At 35.7% G+C, this 19,604-nt stretch overlaps 1 protein-coding gene across 1 annotated transcript in view; it reads left to right on the forward strand.

Annotated features, from left to right (window-relative positions):
- The window catches only part of vipr1b (vasoactive intestinal peptide receptor 1b), a 67,499-nt gene that overhangs the window by 21,173 nt on the left and 26,722 nt on the right, over positions 1-19,604 (forward strand). Inside the window, exons 4-5 of the mRNA XM_030123788.1 lie at positions 12,388-12,488; positions 15,693-15,790. Coding sequence (XP_029979648.1) covers positions 12,388-12,488; positions 15,693-15,790 — 199 coding nt within the window. The remainder of the gene's footprint in view (positions 1-12,387; positions 12,489-15,692; positions 15,791-19,604) is intronic.

Here is a 19,604-nt window from a genome sequence, read left to right on the forward strand (position 1 = left end):
ATAGTCAATCCTGTAAGAACTGAGTCAGTGGGTTTATACATGAGAAGTCATATGTTGTACAGTCAGCACACCACCTTAGTCTAGACTGAAATATCTTTTTCCCTAAAGGCGAAATGACTTAATGACTTTCCACTTGTAAAAAATGGTCTAAAGTTTAATACTAATTTTCATTAATCATATGTTAATTTCAGTGTGGCAGTTAGAGAGCAGCTCTCAGTACACTTGAATGTCACTGTGATGAGCAGTTTGGGTTCTGGTAAGAAATGATTTTGTTAATTATTTTCATGGGAGTTTGGAGAGAAGTAACACTGAGCACATTTACATTCACACTATTATTTAATTTATTAATTATAGTTCTATATGAGACAGCATTCTGATTTTGACAGGTGTCATATTAAAAGCCTATCTGTTTGGTTATTTGGAAATGGGCTATTTTTGAATGGGGTATTTTCTAACTAAGACATGGGATATGCTGATGTTATTCAGATTTTATGAGGATTCTTTGGACATATAGACCGTGCAGTAGGATGAAATGAATGTAATTTGTGCAAAGGAAAAGCTGCATTTGTGGTAGTAAGGAGATACACAACTACTGTTGAACATTAAGACCGCAAGTTTAAAGATATGAGCAAATATCGACAAGCTGACCTTTTCTCGAAGGAACAAAAGAGGACGACTGAGTTCACACAGTGGAACGTCTGCCACCAGTGGAAAACTGAAAAAAAAAAAAAGGTATGCACGACAGTCTGCAAAAATAGGATTATCAGTGGAATGTTCATGTTCATTTGTTTGAAGCAGCTTATTGAGAATTTTGTGTTTTTCAAAATAAGGCCAAAAATTTGAATATTTTTTCTGCATGTACATGCAGTCACATGCTGTGTTTCTATAAAATGACGGGTGGATTTGAAGTGAACTTTTGAAAATTTGCAAAAACAAGAATATGTATTATGTGCACTTCCATAAATTGGTTTGGATCAAATAATTCAGGCTCAGCTGAGTTTCCAGCAGGTGATGCTGTAGGCTACATTTATGTAGTTTTAATAAGCAGAGAAGAAGAAGTAGAACATATGGTTGTTCCATCTAAAATAGCTGTTATGTCAAGGAGTAATTCAGTCTCTTCGTAAATCCTCATGGCCTGTTGTACTATCAGACGTGTTTTCACACATTCACTATCTGGAAAAACGCAGCAAATAGCTAGGCACTCTACTGATCAATCACATTAGTTAAAAGTACCCTAAACTAGAATTGATTCCTCTACATTAGGTGCATTTATTCCTCAAAAAACCTCAAGCAAGCAGAAAAACAACCGTGCAAAATTCAGGAATAATTTCGGAGTTTTTTTTTGCCTTTTCTGTAATCATTTTCTGATTCAAAATTTCAAAATGTTCTGGTAATGTGTTTATTGAATATGAGGAAACATTAATAGAGGCTGAAAAGTGAAGCCAGAGTGGCAAAGTTAGCTTGTCTGCTGAGTTGAATATTCAGAACTCTTTGTTATTGAATAAAACTGCTTTTTCTTCCTGGTAGGCAACTTTCCTGTAGTTGTGTTTATGGCAGTGGTTCCCAGCCTTTTTTGCCTCGTAACCCCATTTTAACATCACAAATTTCTGGCGACCCCAGACATTCAAAACTGAGACATTATTTTTTTTTTGCTACAACTCATTTTTTTTGGATCATGTAATAGTTAGCTATACTATGTTGCAAATAAAGGTTAATTTTAGGTGACATTTAGTCTATATAATGTATATTATTATGGACGGAGGCAGAAAAGCCAGGTATAGATTACTGCACAAAGTGAGAATTTTATTTTCCTTGGTCAGGATATGTACAGTCAGTCCAGCTGTGATTTACAAGGCTGACAATTAATACTGAAAAAACAATAACGCAAAATATGAATTATGAAAGAGCTGCAGCATCTTAAACCAGCCACAATGAACATTTGAAAGATAAACAGTACCACAGTGCTTCAGTTTCAGCTTCACAGTTTGACATGTCTTTTGTACTGTGATTGTCTCTTACCATATATTTTTCATTAGTAAGTTTCTTTTTTGTTTTGTTTTGTTTTTATCAATTATTAAAACTTTCAGGTGACCCCATTTGAATTCCAGGTGACCCCACGTGGGTCCCAACCAAGGTTATTATTGTTAATGAAAACTAATGAAATGACAAAAACTAGAACTGAAAAAATCTTTTCATTAACTGAAATAAATAAAAACTTTAATTAGAAGAAAAAAATGATAACTAACTGTAACTGTGCTTACAAAACTAACTAAAACGTATAAAAATTATGGATAAAATTCCCTTCGTTTTCATCTTTGTCAATGTCAGATTGGTACGAAAGTAATTTATTTCACTCTAGCAATTTTAGCTAGCGGCACCATACGGTACTTCATGGTCCGTCACTTCTCGTCACTTGTTATTTAGAGTTGTCTTCTTGTCCCCACTCTACCGGCAACATGGAGACTAAAGTTGGGAGAAAGCAGAGTCCTGTATGGGATTTATGTGAATACGACGGCAAAGAAGACAAAAGATACGACAAAACTAAAATTAATACTGAAACTAAACTAAAACTAAATTAGAAAAAAACCTGAAAACTAATAAAAACTAGCAAACCTGCTCTAAAAACTAATTGAAACTAACGGAATTAGAGAAAAAAAATGTCAAACTTAATAAAACTAAACTATAATGAAAAATTCAAAACTATTATAAACTTGGTCCCGACCCCAACGTTGGCTTAGGGTGTTATGCTAAAAAAACCATTGAACAATTCTGTCATGAAGTTTACTGGTACTTAAATACAGTAACAAATGACTAAGCATTAGCTACATTAGCTAATGCACTCACATTGAATTATATGGTCTGTCAGCTAGCCTGATAATTAGTTCAGCTGTTATCGAACACAACGTTTGTTAGTTAACTACCAGGAATTACTTAATTTATGTGTTTATTCATACACCATTAGTTGATGTGGTTTGTGTGTTCTGGTTTGATGTGTTCTTCTTCAATTCTTCTCACTTATTTTCCATAAAACCAACATGGTGGCAGCCATGTTGCACATCTTTAGACTTTGGAATTGTTGTTCGCAAAGCAATAGGTGATGTCATGCATGGAGGGGTCCACTATTAATATACAATCTTTGGTAGAATTTTGGTTTTGGTGTCTTTTACCCCAGATATTAAAAACACAAATGAACTTTGCCTGGGAACCTTAATTCACACTGACCCATAACTAGTCCAAATACAATGGAAATCTGATGTTTGAGTCGAATATTTAATTGAAAGACAATTTTTTTATGTTTCATTTCTTCTTGTCTATATGCCATTTTTAATCTGAAACACATTTTTCCTCATTTTCTTACAACATGTTTTACACAGCCTAGATCTCTCTCCATCCTTTTGGCTCATATTTAATAAGAAACAGGATTATAGTTGCACACAAAACATTAAAAGAATAGTAAAGCCGACAGAGTGAAGGAGTTTGTGTTTTAGTTGAAAGCCTCTGCAGTGTGTCTTTTTGTCTCTTGTCTAATGCCATGCACTTCTAAAACTCCCTCACTTTGTACAATTCACTGCGCTCCAGCTGGACTGAGCTCTGCTGTAACCACTTTGTCCTCTAGGATTAGCGATGCGCCCACTGGCCTCCCCACCAAGATGATCACAGCCACTGTTGCTCATGATGGCTGTTCTACACCGCTGGATAAGCTGTCCATCTGTCCACCCGTCTATCCACCCACATCCTGTGGAGCTCGGACAGGAAAATATCAACAGGGTGGATGCACCCCTAGAAGTTTGTGGGTGTCCGTTCAAGAGATTTTTAGATTTTTAGTCAAAGAGATGGATTGTTTACTTTATCTCTTTTCATAGTCCCTGGCTTTGATGTTAACTTTTATGACTTTGCCAGTATTTCAAGCAGTTAAGACTCAAATTCATATTTTTTGTAATAATTGTAGACTTTGTAGACTTGTACATACACTATAAGCTATATAGGACAAGACTGCCTTGAATTAAGGGCACAAGATTTTCAACATTTTTACAGTAAAACTTACCTATTATTTGTAATTTCAGTTCCAGTTTACCAAGTGGACATTATAACTTTGATTCCTTTTTAAAAAGTTTCTTGTTATCACCAATCTTTTAACCTGTTTTTTCACTGTGGTATGGTGTGTGTTGCTTGACCTCTTGGCCAGGTTTCCCTTGTAAAAAAGATATTGATCTCAGTGGGATTTTATCTGGTTAAATAAAGGTTAAATTAAAAGAAAAAAAAAACAAAAAACTTTAAACCAGAAAACAGCTTGTTGAAGCTGTTTGATGCTGGTAACTCTGAGCCCATGGAGTTGGGTGTATTGTTGTTTTAATGGTGATTCATGACAGCACAGTTAATAATAATAATAATAATAATAATAATAATAATAATAAACTTTATTTGTATAGCACCTTTCATACAGAAATTGTAGCCCTAAGTGCTTCACATTGATTGAAAAAATACAATATTAAAATATATTAAGATTTGATTATACATCAAGAGAAAATGAAATTTGAGAGAAATACAATAATATAAAAATAAATATAAAAACAACGCACATTAAAATATTTGATTATGCATAGAATTTTTGAAGTGCAAGAAATAAGATGAGAAATACAAGAAAATAAAAATAAAAGCAGCGCACATTAAAATGTTTGATTATGCATAGAATTTTTTTTTTTTTTTTTCTGGTGATAAGGACGCCACATCAGAAAAGGATCATATACTTTACAACATTTCAGATCTCATTAAGAAATAATCTACTTTATTGTCTGATTTACTTTAAAGATATATATGTGTCATACAGGAAGGTCCTGTATCTAATCCTGTCTTACCCTCAGGCACCGGATCACAGCATGCACCACCAGATAAGTTCTCTTTAATTTTCCGGATGAGGGTGATAAAAAGCGGAAAAGGAGCATGGATTTCCTTTGATAGCTTGTGTACTCACATGTCCAGAGGCAAACTCTCCAGCTTTAGGTGTGGAAGCCCCGTGTGCAGTCAGTTTTGCTCTTTTTCTGTCATGGATGAAAATCTTTTAAGCAACTAATGTGGGTGATGCACCAAACTACTTCAGTTTTTTTGCTGCTGACAAATGTCAGAATAAAGTCATGAGGGTTTTGATGGAGTTCAGACGCACTTCCGTTATTTTGGTCATTTAATGTTGAATAAAATCTAGTCCAACCTGTCTTAAGGAACTTTTTTCCATCTTAATGTTGTGACAAAATGAAGCTTTTATCCTTCGCTCCGTCATTGAAATCAATAGGTGTGTTATCTGCCAAATACCAAACATCTGCCAAATACTTGATGGCAGATGTTCGATTTATTCAGAAAAATAAGAGAATCCAGTTTAGTGTGTGCTCTCTGTGCTGAGAGGTTGGCAGTGCTGCAGACTGGCAAAAATAAACAGATAAGAATGACTAAAATCAACTTTTAGATTCAAAGAAAGTGACAAAGTGATGAAAGCTAAAGGCACTGTTAATGTTTTCACCACTGAATACAGCTGTAAATGTAAAGAATGGAGTGTGATACTGAAATGGCAGAGTTTCTCCTACACGTTTGAGTTATGAGGCTTATGAAGGTGTAAAGTTATTATATGATGTTCTCGTCTTTGCTAAGTTCACTGTTTGCTGATTCAGACTAAACTGTGACCGTTCAAACCTCGTTTCTACAATTCCAAACAGATCTTTAGTGCAGCTATTGACAACACAAACTAGAGAAAACCGTCTAAAAACAGAGCTAAGTTAACAGAGCTATAATGTAAACTATCAGCTGATGTGGCATGTGAAGATTATAAACCACAGTGTTATTTTGACCAACTGTCAACCAGCGATGTTTGAAAAAGAAAACTTGATGATACCATAAGACAGATGTGTACAATGATTGATACAGTCTGTCGATGAATATACTGCTGTCCATACAGCAGTGGCAAACATACAGCTCACAGGCCAAAACCAGCCTGCCAAAGGTTTTAATTTGGCCCACTTTATGAATTTGGAAAGTGCAAAAATTATACTAAAGTTATTAAGAGTCAAAGGTGTCAAAGTTGTTTTAGTTCAGGTTCCACAATTGTGATCCAAAGTAGAATAATAGCATAAAAACCTATAAATAATGACTCCAAATTTAAATCAAAATTTCAATGTAAAAAGTCAGTATTGGATTGGTATCGGATCAGTATCTGCAAAACTAACCCTGAAACATCGGATTGGATCTGAGGCAAAAAAATCCAGATTGGGACATCACTACTTTAAAATTTCAAACATTGAAACTAAAAAAGACTCATTAAAACACTAGAAAAGCACTCGGAGAGCACAGACCTCCGCCAAAGGCAGATCAGTGCCCCTGCCCCATCACCACCAAAATTTAATAATTTGTTTCTTGTGCCAGTACCAACATTTCCTGAAATTTTCATCCAAATTTGTTCATAACTTTTTGAGTTATCTTGCACACGGACAGACAGGCAGACAGACAGACAGACAGACGGACAGACAGACAGACAGACGGACAGACAGACAGACAGACAGACAGACAGGCAGATAGATAGACAGACAGACGGACAGACAGACAGACAGACGGACAGACAGACAGACAGACGGATAAACCAACGCCGGCAAAAACATAACCTCCTTGGCGGAGGTAATAAGTCATGAGGAATTTAGTTTGTAATTTGTGGCTATGCATGATTTGCAAAATCTTTGCAAAATCTTCTAGTCTGCTTTGCGATGAGCTGGTGACTCATCCATAGTGAGCCCTGTGTTTGTCCATTTGTAGTTGGAGTAGATTCTAGTGCCCCTGTGACCCTCGTGGATTAAGTGTGTCTGAAAATGAAGGAAGGATTGAATCTTGTGGTCTGTTACTAAAAACTCTGTGACCTCTGTGTTTAAATATAAGAGGTTAGACTTAACTCCTTTCAGCGTCTTGCAATTTATGATAGGCATTGGACGACTTTGGAATTAATTTGAACCTAGAGCTCAGAAGAAATTTGCATTTAGGACCAAGTATGTGAATCATGTATAAAGTTTACAAAGGAGGGTGGAAGAACCTGAACGTCCTGTGGAAATGTCAGTCATATTAAATACTAGATAGCACAGCTCAATAATAGAAGAGACTGAGTGAAGGGTCAATGTTATCCCCTCCTGTGAAGACTGCTGCTAACAGGACAAATACACAGTGCATGCAAATCAGGTAAAACTTCCCCCTGAAACTCGAGGGAAGAGAACTCTCTAAATCTTCTGTTTCAGACCTGAAAGTATATCTCATTTCTGCTCTCAGCTTGGCAGCCTTTCTCTTTCTTTTTCACCTTTTTCTTCTGACTCAGTGTATCTTTATTTCTGAACACTGGGGACACTGATAATGGAAGAAAGAAAAGCTATTCAATTTGTGGAAAATTTCTCAGTATTAGGATTTTTTTTTTTTTATTGAGTTTCAAGGAGAAAACATACATTTCTAGGAAAAAAAAAAAAAAAAACAGATCTTCCAGGAGCTGATGTCACTATGTTGCAAGAGCGTGATGCAAACAAAGCTGATAAAAACAACAATGCTCCCTGGTGTGTGTGTGTTAACATGCCGGATCAATATGTCTCCCTTGCCTCCTTTGCTCTTCGGTTTCTCACAAAGATTGCTAGACAAAGTCAAAAGTGAGAGATGAGAAGTAAACAAGATGTGTTGTATTAGCGGTCTGTTTTGTAAAGAAACTCACAAAAGGATGAGCTCACAAAGGATAAAGGAAGATGCTCCACATGTGAATATGTCCAGTCTCAGGTGACTGCGACCCAGCCCAATAGGGTTCTGGATTTGTGCAAATGGCTTGATAAGTGGCTGATGCTAGTGCCCCGCCTCGTTCTGACACAAGAAAAGTCGTGACAGCTGCACACATGAGGACATCACCCTGTTGAAATCGGTCTCCAGCATGAGAATTCACATATTACTTTACTGTAAGCTGTTAGTGCTGATAATGGGCTTTTCAGTGGTGTGAGCTGTGAGCTTGTCCTTCTTTCTGGCATTTGTGAATCCATATTGTCGGTCCCATCTGTCTCAATAAAGAAGACATATCTAAGGCGATCATCTGTATGTGAAAAGCAGAGCAGGCAGCATTTGTATACTCTATAATGACCATATTGATTTTGCTGATGAAAACATTTATTCTTCAGTAGAGCTACACATGAAGTTTAGTTTCTTTTTTTCCATTGAGCAGGATTGAGGCTGATGAGTGTGTGTAGTTGTAGCTTTAATTCCTTTGCACACAGTTATTGTGTGTTATTTCATCTTCTGACACCATCTTTTATCCCGAACATGTAATTTCAGTTAAAGATCCAATACTGTTTTCACTAAATCACTACACACCATCGGAATTTCTTGCTCTTCCAAGGATACAGAATCAACTAAAGATCATCTATTACATCATTTATTTATATTTTGTGTAATATTTGAAATTGGTTTTGTAGCTATTCTGTTTTTGACGGTGCACCTGAGGGGATTTCTACTTGGTCTAGTCTAAGTAAAAGCACTCAAGATTTTATTTTATTTTACGATTTTCCTGTTTCATATTTTTTCTTGCTGACCACGGATATCTGCCGGGATATTATCTGATGAAAGGAAGAAAAACCTCACAGCTCTTCACCAGTTTTTTATTCTGCCAGCAGGAATCATCACATATACAGGTACATACCATATCAGTCTATATGTTGTCAAAACTTGGCCACTTACCTATCAAGTCTGGTTTTGGTTTTTGTGACTTTACCAGACATTTTATTGGACTGATTTCCATACTTATGTTGAAAAATAAACCATTTCATGTAATTTCTATATGATATAGACAAGGCAAAAACTATCTTTTAGAAACCATAGTATTTTCATCTATGAGCCTGTCCACACTACACCAAAATTATGTCAGTCCACAAAAGTTTACTATGGTTTCGGCCTTTTGTTCACATGACAGTTGTCAGTGCCCTGAAACAGTGTTTTTTGAGAACAGGTCCCAGATTGGAAAAACCTCACAACGCCACCCTCGTGTTGCCTATGGAAGCTGAGCACACCTGTGGATTTACTTAGTATTTTATAGTCATTAGCTCGTGATAACAAATTAATTAATTTATCTCAAGATAACAAAGATTGTTTTCTTGTGATAGCAAATTCATTTATTTTGTTATTTTCATAATAGAGAACCACAGAACTCAGATGCGAGCAGGTATCACATCCTCCACATCACAGCCTTCAAGAGCTGCCACTGTTGTGTTGTACAGAGTAGAACACACATTCAACAACTTATCAGTAAGTTACAGTAACTACGAGAAAATGAACTTTGTTATCATGACGTAACAAATTAATGTATTTCGTTATCACGAGAAAACAATCTTTGTTATCTCAAGATAACAAATTAATTAATTTGTTAGAAAAGGAATTCATTAATTCATTAACCAGAGATAATGACCATAAATAACATGTCAAGTATAGGCAAGATGCCACTTTTTGGAAACAATACACCACACCACATGATCAGAACAAGAAAACCCTGGACATATCATCCGGTAACAACAACAACAACAATGGCGGATTACAGCGTTGTGTTTGTGCTGCAGGCACTGCTAAGTTTATTAGCACTACTACAACAAAACCTGGTAATGCTGTATCAACTCAACAACCAGCAGCGATGCATAAACATATACGCATCAAATACTTTTAAATCCACCATGGTGTCCTGCTAGAAGGGTGACCTGGACCCTGCAGTCTTCTGTGATTTTAGTGTATCCTGTGGCTCTTTCTGTGTTTGTGTACAGCGTCACATATAGGTGTGGCATATGTATTACACCGTTTTAACCCAGTTTTCTTGTTTCCATCTGGATGCTGATATTTCTTGAAACGATACGTGTATGGACGTGAAACTTTTAGAATCTGCAGAAGAAAAAAATCACAAGTGTTGGATGTAGCCTAAGACACGACAGGACAAAATGCACTGCATATGCCAGTTATATCTACTCAATACAAGAATAAAACACAACACCTTCATTTTGTCTTGGAAAAATCCAAGGTCTGCGCTGAATTTACACAGGCACATAAAGTATTAAAAATCTGTTAAAGCATTTTGAAATGACCTTGAGTTCAGCAGAGGATTCTTTGCTTTCAGGTGTTTTGTCCTTCCCTTTCCTTCTCCTCTTCGCTTTGCAAAGGACCGCTGGCTTATCACTCAGGCTGCAAATGAATACTGAATCCATGGGCTTAGGACAACTTCACATCTACTTTAGTCAATGTTTTCATTTAGAATCCTCTGGAGGATTCAGCCCACGCTCTCCTACGACAGCCTCTCCTTAAACCTCAGAAAACTTCCTTGGGTGACAGGAGGATATTGAAAGTGATGTTCAGTGTGTGTAGCAGACCTACACATCCATATAAGTGTGTTTGGTTACTTCTTAAACAGGAAAGGCTGGAGACTGAGGATAAGGCACAATGGTGCTGAATTAAATCAGCAGCAGTGACATATATATATATATATATATACATATACACTATATATATATATATATATATATATATGTATATATATATATATATATATATATATACACACACACACACACACATACATACATACATACACACACGTGTATCTTTGACTGTACCACAAATAAACTGATACAAATGTCTTCACTGCATATTAAATCCGTGTACAAATAAGCATATGTCATAACTGGCTGCTCTAATGCACTAATTTCACTCTGTGGTTGAGGGCGTAATGGGCTAAGCTTCTTTTTTTTTTTTTTACCTGTAGATGAATAAAACATGAAGAGACTTGATGAATAAACCAAAAACAGGAAATACCTGTTTCAGTAAAGGCTGTTTCAGTGCTCCTTTTACATTATGGTTCAGCTGCAATTACTATAAGTACCAGTACATGTTTTAGCACTACACCTGCAGAGGAAAGTGGTGGTCAGTCGGTCAGGATGCAACTAATGATAATTTAAAGTGTGCGTAATTCATAGGATTCTTCTTCTTCTTCTTCTTCTTCTTCTTATTATTATTAAGAATAATAAGAATAAGGATAAAAAAATTGTTTTATTAATTAGTTGTTTGGTCTGTAAAATGTCAGAAAATAGTGAAAAATACAATGTCCTCCATGTTTTGTTCAAGCCCAAATATATATTTTTGTTTACTGGCATCAGAAACCATGAAATATACAATATTAAGAAGCCTGATATTAGCCTACCTGGTATTAAGAATTTGTAATCAGAAAAAGAAATTACACAAACTGACTCCCATCAGTTGCAGATTACTTTGATAATAACTTGTAGCTCAGTCAGGCAAGCAAGCTTTTCAGTAACAAAATTTTTGTGACCAATTTTATCATTTAGCTTGTAGATTATTCATTTTCTATGAAGTTTTTGAAGTTCCACCTTTTTCAGCCAGGTTTGTGTACTGTATATTTGAACAGTGGCATAATTTTATACTGTCAGTGTGTACACCACCACAGTGGATTAGAAATAAACCCATCATGATGTGCTTGAAGTGTAGACCTTGAGGTTTAATTCAGTTTAACAAAAATATTGCATTAACTGTAACAAAACTACAACCATTTGAAACAATGTCCATCCATTTTCAGCAGCTCAGAAGTAATGCTCAAACTAAATTCATAAGAAATATAAGAATTATTTTTTATACTAGAATGAAAATCCTTTGCATTCACTGACCGTCAAAAGTCTGTTAGCCATGGACATCAACAATCACTGAGTTTCCTGGAGATGCTTTAACAGGCTTTTACTACAGCCACCTTCAGTTGCCTTTCAGTTTGTGGGTCCTTCTGCCCTCTGTTTCGTCTTCAATACCTGAAAAGCTGCACTTTTGGTTTGAGATCAGGTGACTGACTCAGCCACTGAAGAACATCCCATTTCTTTACCTTCCAAAACTCTTGGGTCGCTTTTATTGTATGTTTTGGGTCATTATCCATCAGCACTATGAAGGACTGTCGTATCAGTCAATTCAGGCAATGCTGCAATAGTGATTTTGGAAATATATACAGTATTTGTATCTTGAGGATTGAAACAAACAATAAAAAGTGTTAACTCATGTTATGTGTTTGTAAATATTTGTATTATGTACTTGAATGGATCATGGTAATTGTTATTGGTGGCTTGATGAGTGTTGAGAAAAACATAAGAATGTCAGTAGCTTTAACAACCAAGTGGACCAACGAGGCAGTTTGTGGAAACTGGGGTTTATTTACAGTGACTTGATCCTTATGTTTTCATTTGGTCGATACAGGTACTTTTATGCATTGGGAAACTGAACCATCGACAAATTAAACTAACTTTCCGAGCAGATAAAATTGAAATCTCTTGACCGGGCGAGTAACTTCTTTGTCCTCTTCATCTCCAGGTAACCTCTCCAAAACCTGCACGGCAGATGGCTGGACTGAAATGCATCCTATTGACATCGCAATGAACTGTGGATACAATCTGAACAGCACCAATGATGATGTGAGTAAACCTCAGCAGCCTGTAACAGGCTCCACGATATAAACACAGCGGTGTTTTGAGTGTACTGAGCAGCACAGTTGGAAACTATCTTTAGAGCCAGTGAACAGGAAGAATTGAATGAGAACGTGTTTTATTCTCTCTGTGGGGAGGTGTTGTGTCGGTCAAGCTGTATTGGTTGTCTATCTCACAGATATTGTGTTCATTCAAGACCTCCTCTTTGTCTTTTCATTGAATATTACCAAGCAAAACAATTGAATGTACAATTGAGGAGTACATTTAGAAACTATTTGTATCTTATTACACCAAAGAACTCAATACAGAGCCAAACATTTTATTCCAGATTTTATTAGATTTATTTCCACTTGGTTGCTTCTTCCATGTTTTATTACTTGTTTTATTTTATGTAATATGACCTTGGGTGTCATGAAAGGCACCATTAAAATAAATGCCTTCTTCTTTTTCTTCTTCTTCTTCTTCTTCTTCTTCTCCTTCTTCTTCTTCTTCACCTTCTACGTTTGCTGACTTTGATACTAAACTTCTCAATTTTCTTGCTTATTTTAGATGAGAACATAACACTGTAAACCAAAGTGTGTGACTGAGTAACCTCCCATAGTTGATATCTTCAACTTTATGTAATTCTGGCATCACAATATATTATTCATCCATCTATTTTTTTAACCAGATGCACCCTGAACATATCGCCTATTTATCACAGGGCTGACATGAAAGAGATAAACAACCATTCACTCACATATTTACACCTACAGGCAATTTTAGATTGACCAAATCACCAATTAAACCCTCAAAGACCTAAACTGCTGCCGGCCACCAAAAGCATCAACAGATCTAAAATGTTTAATAACTGCTTAACCACTAATCCTATTGATACATTTGAATAATTAGGTAAAATACAGTTTCTCAGCCTTTCGCTGGCATCAGATAGCACCCATTAAGACTCACTGATGACACTGACTCAGAAATAAGACCCATGTAGTTTGACAAATATGGATGTAGATACTTGTTTTTGTATTCAGTTAATGATAAAAGTCACTTTTCCTGAGCATTTATGAACATTCACCCATAAAGACCCACTGCTATTTTTGTGGCAGTTCCCAATGATTTTTTTTTCTCTCCATTTAACTTTGGTAAGTGATTTATCACCATTTATTATAATATTATCCTCTGTATTTTGCATTTTTTAGTGAAACCAGGTATTTTCCTGTCTAATTTACTGATTATGTAGATGCTCATAAAAGCTCAGCAAGCTCTTCAGCAAAGTTATCAATTACTGAACATAAAAACAAGTGTCTCCATCCACTGTCATTGATCCAACTGCATGGGTTTTACTGGTGAATCAATGATGCAGAAGATGACAGTGTTTCCATGTTCACTACGGAGCCTCTGAACATCCAAATGGGTCACATCTGATGACCATGGAAAGATGACAAACTGCATTTAACACCAATTTTTTTGCATGCATTGACAGGATTAGTGGATCAGCAGGTATTAAACATATTAGATCAGTAGATGGTTTTGGTTGATGGTGGATGTTTGGGTCTTTACGGGTTGACATAGTCAGTAACTTAAATATAAGAAAACAACTGCTTCCATTGGAAAATGCACAAATGTAGAAAATTCAAAGGTTAATATTTGGATAAATATGGTAAATCACTTTAGAAAGGTTAGATGTAGAAAAAAACATTTTTTTGGAAGAGCCAACAAAATAGTTGTAGGTCTTTAAGGGTTAAGCTGCATGTCTTTGGATGGTGGGAGGAAACTGGGCGTGGAGAAGGTTCAAACTCAGGACCTTCTGGCTCAAAATCACTCAAAAGTCCTGCAGCAATTATGAAAAATTGGGACTGAAAAAGGAAAATATCTGCATATGGAGCAAAATGTGTCTGGTTTTCACTGACACAAGCAGATCAGGTCAGGTAAGTCATTTCTCTGTGTATTATCAGGCATCAACAGCAAGGTTGCCTTTAGGGTTAAGAGGGTATGAATATGTGAAATTCTGACTTCATTTAGTGTAGGAGCACATCCTGCTGACTAATGTTGTGCTGGTTTGAAGAATAAATGTGTTCTACGGAGTGGTAAAAGCTTTTTTGGTGGCATTCTGTTCTGAGTCGCAGGCGGCCTCATTAGTATTCCACGTAGGAATCAGATGGGACCTGGCTGCCCAAGTACTCTAAAAGGAATTCAATGTCTGTCCCTTTGCATTCTTGATACCTGCCACTGACACAGGATGAAGAGCTTTTATCTCATTTTCATCAAGCACAAAACATTACAGTGCCATGGCAGTAACACTGGGTACTCTGAAAGGGTCACATGGTCTAAATATCCAGCAGGCTGCAGAGGTCAGCGCTTAGCTCCAAGCATGTCAGGAGATCAAGGTTTATTTTATTTTAATTATCCAAAGGAAAGACATAAGCTTATGATTCAGGAAATCTTCCCTAAAAACAAATAAATGTTGGTCTACATTTTGTCCAGCGCTGCAGTATGTTTTTAGGCGCGATGCCAGAGAAACCAGCTGGTCTTTGCTGTTGGATTTTTAATCAGATTTATCACATTTCATGAGGATTAAGAACTATGAGGTGCTTTTGGTATCTCTGACGTTGCTTTCAACCTTTTCCAAATGATGCTTTTGTGGCTCTTTAGTACAGATTGCATGTTCATGAGTACAAATATGCAACAATATTATTACAGAAAAAGCTCGCCTTATCTCATTAACCCTGTAAACCCTGAACCATTAAATCACTGACAGAAAATTCCAGTTCTTCAAAACTTGGGCCTTTATTGGTCCTTCTGAACAACCCAAAAAGTTTTTTTTCAAATATCAATTTCCATGTATGAGTTTCAATTTTGTATCATATTTGATATGTTGGGTCTCAATGCTCAAATTTAATTTTTGAACAAACAAAAACATAACACAAACATGTCTAACAAATTGGTAAATCCTTTTCAAAATTGGCAAAGTTCTGTCCTTCCTTATTAATGACAATCTTATAGTGTCACTGGAAAGGTCTCTGGTGAATAAATTCCTCCCCCTGGTGGATTATCTGTGTATTGCATGTATCTAATTGCATACATCAGGTTTTTCAAGATAAAAAATATCACACTGATCATGTAGAGGGCTTCAAAACTCATGTATCAGACACATGTGATGTTATAGGGTTAACTCCGCTGATGCTGCTTTTTTGTCCACAGGGAAAGTTTTTTTGGCAAGTGAAGATTGGCTACACCATCGGCCACAGTGTTTCCCTCATCTCTCTGACCACGGCTATTGTGATCCTCTGCATCTTCAGGTACTGTTGACAAAAGTCTCATTAACATGGAACATTTAATAGCAGGGGCCATTTGTTTTGCCATCAACAGCATGACAACTTAAGTAGAGAAAGGATAGTGTCATTTTGCTACTGCATGTCCTGAAAGACTTATATATCTCAGAATACCCTCATGTGCCCAGTAGTTTAAACAAAAGATCAATGGATAGATTTACGAAAGTATTTAATCTTAAAGCACACTGAAATGTGATTATTCCTGCTGGGGGATATAATATAAGCAACATTCCCTGTCACTTCAAACACTTTTCACAGATTTGATAATCTCTAATCAGCGTATGACTGCACTAGAGCAAAAATAGAGGGCTTATGTGTGACTATGAAAGACAAGAAGAAACGCAGACAGAGAGTATTTGTCTTTCTTCTTGTCTTTCAGAGTTGAGCTGTCAGATGTAAAAAAAAAAAAAAAAAAAAAAAAAAAACAACTTCAGCTTTTTTCACTGTTGGGCTTTTGATGGCACATTAACCCTTTCATGCGTAGTGGTCACTACAGTGGACAGCTATTCAAAGATGTTCTCTTATATCCTCTTGAGACTCAGCGATGCATCTTTGTCTTCTGTAGTGGACAAGAGTTTCACATCTATACTTAAAAAATATATAAATGCCCACTGAAAAGGACATTATATGTAAAAATGCATCTGAAAAAACTGTTGCATCATGCTGTTTCCAATTAAGGCAATTATTTAATGTAAAATGACGAAATGTTTACTTACTGGGTCTCAGGAGGATATATTCATTGTTGTTTTAGTTCCATATCAGCCAACAGAGTGGACGCTCATGCATCATCTCATACACTGCAATTCATACCATTACTGTAACTTTGTTGTTCTTGATAAACCTGACCTGCAGTAACATGTTTGAGTGTAAATCAGTTGTTTGTTATTGTTATTAGACTGTCATTAACAAAAGGTTGTTTTTTTTTTTTTGCATATTGTCTCCATGGAGTGAGTAATAACTAGTATTATAGTATGTTAAAATGTGAGAAAACATCAGATTAGCAGCATTAGAAGTGTTTTTATTTATAGTTTTCACACAATATATCAGTAAATACATTTTTCTTTGCTTCAAATATTAAACACATGGGGTCCAGCTGAGCTGACATTTTTGACACTCCATGAAAAATAGGTTCATAAGAAAATTTTCAATCACATTGTTTTGCATAACTAAAGAGGAATAAAAACAGGGGGGAAAAAAATCCTGATTAAGGTTCTCATAATTCATGCATGAAAGGGTTAATGGAAGGGTTTGGAAATTCCACATCTGAAGTATGATGGGATTATAGAGGCTAATGTTTCCTGTCTCACAAGTTCGTATTTAGATTGCATAAAACAGGTATATATTTAGATTATGCTGTCTTCATCTTGATATCTGCTGTCCTGCAAAAATACCCTGTTATAAAAACTGCTCTACTTTGTGTTCATTTTATCATCATGAGTAAAAGTAAAGCATCTATTACTTTTTCCATATATATCATTCATATATACGACTATATTTTTAAGTATTTGCCTTCATCTGTCAGTACTGCATTTTTATCCCCCAGCCATTCAGCGCTTTGAGAATTTTGATTGCTCGCATGCCACCAATGTCACAAGGCCAGCCCAGGTCAGGATTCATCAAAAAGCATAAAAGTGTGAAATCACAGCAACCTGCCATTTTAAGCCAGAAGGAGGATAATGACAAGGCTGTGGGTGGTGAGAACAGCTCAGGGGCTTTCATCATGGAATACTAGTGGGATGAGCAGAGTCTGTGGAAGAAATACTACAGATCATAGCACAAAATTATGAGCTTTCAGGGGCACTGCATTTGCACCTACATCTCAAGAGTGCTTTATATTTTAACAGGAAACAATACTTGTACATGCCGGCCTAGGGAGATGCCATAAATATAACCAAACTTTCTTGTACTAAAAATCTGTAAATGTTACAGAGCTAGATTTGTTAAAGTCAACCACTGAAAAACTCAACTAAGAAGTAGAACAAAAAAAAAAAACAAAACAAAAAAACAAATATGTAGTTTTATAAGTGAAGAAAACAGTTATTTAAAGCACAACCAATATTCTTAAATTGAGAAGTTGTGAAAGTGTCACAATTTGAATAAAGGAAAGTATCATCTTCTGTTGGACTTCTATTCAAAATATTGCATGTTTTATCAGAGTATTACTTGGAATGTCAGAGTAAAGCCATCTCCTTTAGGAAGTGCTCATGTTTTTTAACAGACATTATACAATCCTTAGTTTTATTTCATCTTGACTAATGTCCTCAGGAACAAAAATTAAGCTGATTGTGATGATGATGATGATGATGATGATGATGATGATGATGATTTGAACTGAAGGGCCCATAACTGACAGGGGCCCTAGAAATTGCAGATAATTCAATTATTAGTAATTTTTTTTTTTTTTTTAATGTTAACTTATCACCATAAAAGAATGCTTGCTTCCTGAGGTACTAATCCACATTTATTTCTTTGCATTAGTTTTGATATTTTTTTTTAGCAGTAAAGAGTCAGAAATGTATTATTCTACACACTATTTATTTTATAATACCACAATATTATTATATTACCCACAATCCTCCATTGATAAACCACAACAACTTACATGACCCATTGGATGCTGATCAGTTGTAGTCTTGAAGTTCTTCTGAGCTCTGTTAGGGATATATTATCAAGTGTATCATTGCATTCTACAGATCCAGGATAATTGACAGGATGACACAGTTATGATTCAGGATCTGCTTAATGGAATGTTACAAATGTTTTAAAGTAAACTGTAGGGTAAAGGCCCGTACTTACCCATACCCTTATATATTTTAATTTATTGGGGAAAAAACAACAGTTTAGGATACGTATGCTTATGATAGAAAAGTGATTTATTGAGCAAACACTGTAAACTAGTATCACTGTACCAGGTGATTAGTGATAAATTGCATACTTTAATAAGGTAGCTGTTTTTTATACTAAATTGTGAATCAACTAGATAGTTCACTTTTATGTCATTATACTGTATAATTATTGGTTATTGATGTGTCATTTTGTTAGCCTCAAAGCATCATTGCCTAAGTCTTTCCTTTTTTTTTTTTTTTTCCAAATTGTGATATCTGCATAAAATGAAGCAGCAGTGTTAGGAGAGTAAAGTTATGCAGATTTCACAATTTGGTGCAAATACTACTCAGGCAGTCATGCTATGAGGCATAATGTTATGCTTTAGTGATGTTAATTGGTGTATGAACTAAATATTGCACTAGGTTTTTACCCTTCGGCCAACTTCAGGCCATAACTGTTTTGTTGTCTGTTTGTCTGTCTGTCTGTCTGTCTGTCTGTCCATCCATTCAACAATGCAATCAAATAATCTGAGGAATGCAATGAGATATCTGCACCAAACCTATACTATGGATGTATCTTGGCATGAGGCAGAAGTCTATTGAAAATAGGTGACCTTGACCTACTTTTTCAAGGTCAAATGACAACATGTCCTTTCAACGACATAATCAAATTATCTGAAGACTGTATTGATTTCTGCACCAAATTTATACAAACACAATCTAATGTAAATCATAGGGCTGTAACTTTCAACAGAATCTTACACTATATTTGACTGAGGGGTATTAAAAGTGCGCAGCACGTTATGTTTTTCATTTACCATCAGTTGTTGTCAATAATATATGAATGTTTTGCTTGTTTTTGTGTGGCCCTCATGAGGAATAGTAGTTACTGTGGGGATCCTGAGAAAATAAATATCTTATCAAGACAAAACAAGATTACTGTTTTAATGAAAAAC

The sequence above is a fragment of the Sphaeramia orbicularis genome, chromosome 20 (genome assembly GCF_902148855.1).
Source record: "Sphaeramia orbicularis chromosome 20, fSphaOr1.1, whole genome shotgun sequence".
Lineage (NCBI taxonomy): Eukaryota > Metazoa > Chordata > Actinopteri > Kurtiformes > Apogonidae > Sphaeramia > Sphaeramia orbicularis.